Genomic DNA, 1,464 nt, shown 5'->3' on the forward strand with positions numbered 1-1,464 from the left:
AAGTGATCCTTCCACTTCAACCTCCCAAGTAGATGGGACAGATGCACGCCACCACGCCCAGCTAATTTTTGTATTTTTTGTAGAGGCGAGGTTTCATCATGTTGCCCAAACTGGTCTCGAACTCCTGGGCTCAAGCGATCCGCCCGCCTCGGTCTCCTAAAGTGCTGGGATTACAGGGGTGAGCCACCGAGCCCGACTCTCACTTCTCTTTTAAGGCCCAGCAAGAAGGCTGGCAAGCCTTTCCAGGACCCCACGCCGTCCCTCTTCCTCCTTTGAAGTTCCACACTACTTCCCTCCCCTCGAGCGTTGGGGAGAGGCGGCAGATGTATCCCCTCCTCCCGGATTGGTGAGCTCGTCTGACCTTCAAGATCCACGCCCATTTACCCTCACCATCTATTGGCCTTATCACCTATTGGCTTATCAGTCACTTCTAAGACCCACCTCCTCGTCGCTTCTGTGACACTTGCGCTCCGCTGACTTGCCATTGCGCAAGTCCCCGATATTCCCTCCCTTTATTGGTTGCTCTGCTTCTCTCCCCCCGCCTTTCCCCGGAGTTGCACTTCTACCTCCCTCCTATTGGCTCTTCATTCTGTCCATCTTGAAGCACCATTCTTCTTTTCTCCATTCATTGGCTAGTTTTTCAGCTCTTAGCAGGTAGCTCTGCCTCTTGATTGCCTCCTTCAAACTTCAGTCCTTACTTGCCCCAGTAAACGCCTTACGTACTCTTTACCCCTGACTCTTATTGGTTCACTGAACCGCTCGTCTCGTTTCTTGTACCCTCCTTGGCTGCACCGCTCGCCGGTCACTCACCAGACTACATCTGATTGGAGAAGGAGGTGGGTGCACCCTGGGGGCCGTAGCCTTGCTGCCCATAGTCGCCCTGAGGCCCGTACCCACCGCCACCGCCGCCGGCTGGTTGACCATAGTCAGGCTGGTAGCCGCCCTGAGGCCCGTAGGAATCCTGGGGCCCGTACCCGCCGGGGCCCTGCCCGTAGCCCGCATCTCCGTAGGCGTCCCCGGGTGCCGGTTGTTTCTCGGGGGCGCCGGGAGGCGCGCGCAGGAACGGGGCGGCCCAGCCTGTCTCCTTAAACACGAACCACAGGTTGCCGACCCAGAGCACCAGGTTCAGGAAGCCGAACACCTGCAGGGAGACAAGGCTCGGCTGTGGTACCCCGCCCATTGCCTTGGCGGTCCTGCGTGCAGGAATGAGCATGCGGGGAATGAATCCATAGGCTCCGCAGGGTGGGGGTTTCTGAAACCCAGACTCTCTGAGTCCCAGTGCGAGAACATCGATGTGCAGAAAAATCACCTCTGGCGGGGAGGGCGTGTTAGAAGAATTTGGAGTCCTGGGGATGCTGTGATCTATCAGTATTACATATACAATTATTTACATATTTGCACATATGCACATTATATACACGTTTATGCATGTATAAAATGTAAATTTGTAATATATTCATAGTA

The 1,464-nt window shown here is 55.3% G+C and overlaps 1 protein-coding gene across 1 annotated transcript; it reads right to left on the reverse strand.

The window, feature by feature from the left end:
* Positions 1–6: 6 nt before the first annotated feature.
* On the reverse strand, positions 7–1,213 carry LOC111532016 (synaptophysin-like). The gene has a single exon (XM_023199277.3). It carries the CDS (start codon positions 1,211–1,213, stop codon positions 815–817), a length of 399 nt encoding a protein of 132 aa, XP_023055045.1. The 3' UTR covers positions 7–814.
* Between the last annotated feature and the right edge of the window lie 251 nt (positions 1,214–1,464).

Source organism: Piliocolobus tephrosceles, unplaced genomic scaffold (assembly GCF_002776525.5).
Source record: "Piliocolobus tephrosceles isolate RC106 unplaced genomic scaffold, ASM277652v3 unscaffolded_2017, whole genome shotgun sequence".
In the NCBI taxonomy this organism is placed as follows: domain Eukaryota; kingdom Metazoa; phylum Chordata; class Mammalia; order Primates; family Cercopithecidae; genus Piliocolobus; species Piliocolobus tephrosceles.

Coding starts and splice junctions, on each gene's coding strand:
- LOC111532016 (XM_023199277.3), bottom strand. CDS start 1,213: ATGCTCATTCCTGCACGCAGGACCGCCAAGGCAATGGGCGGGGTACCA.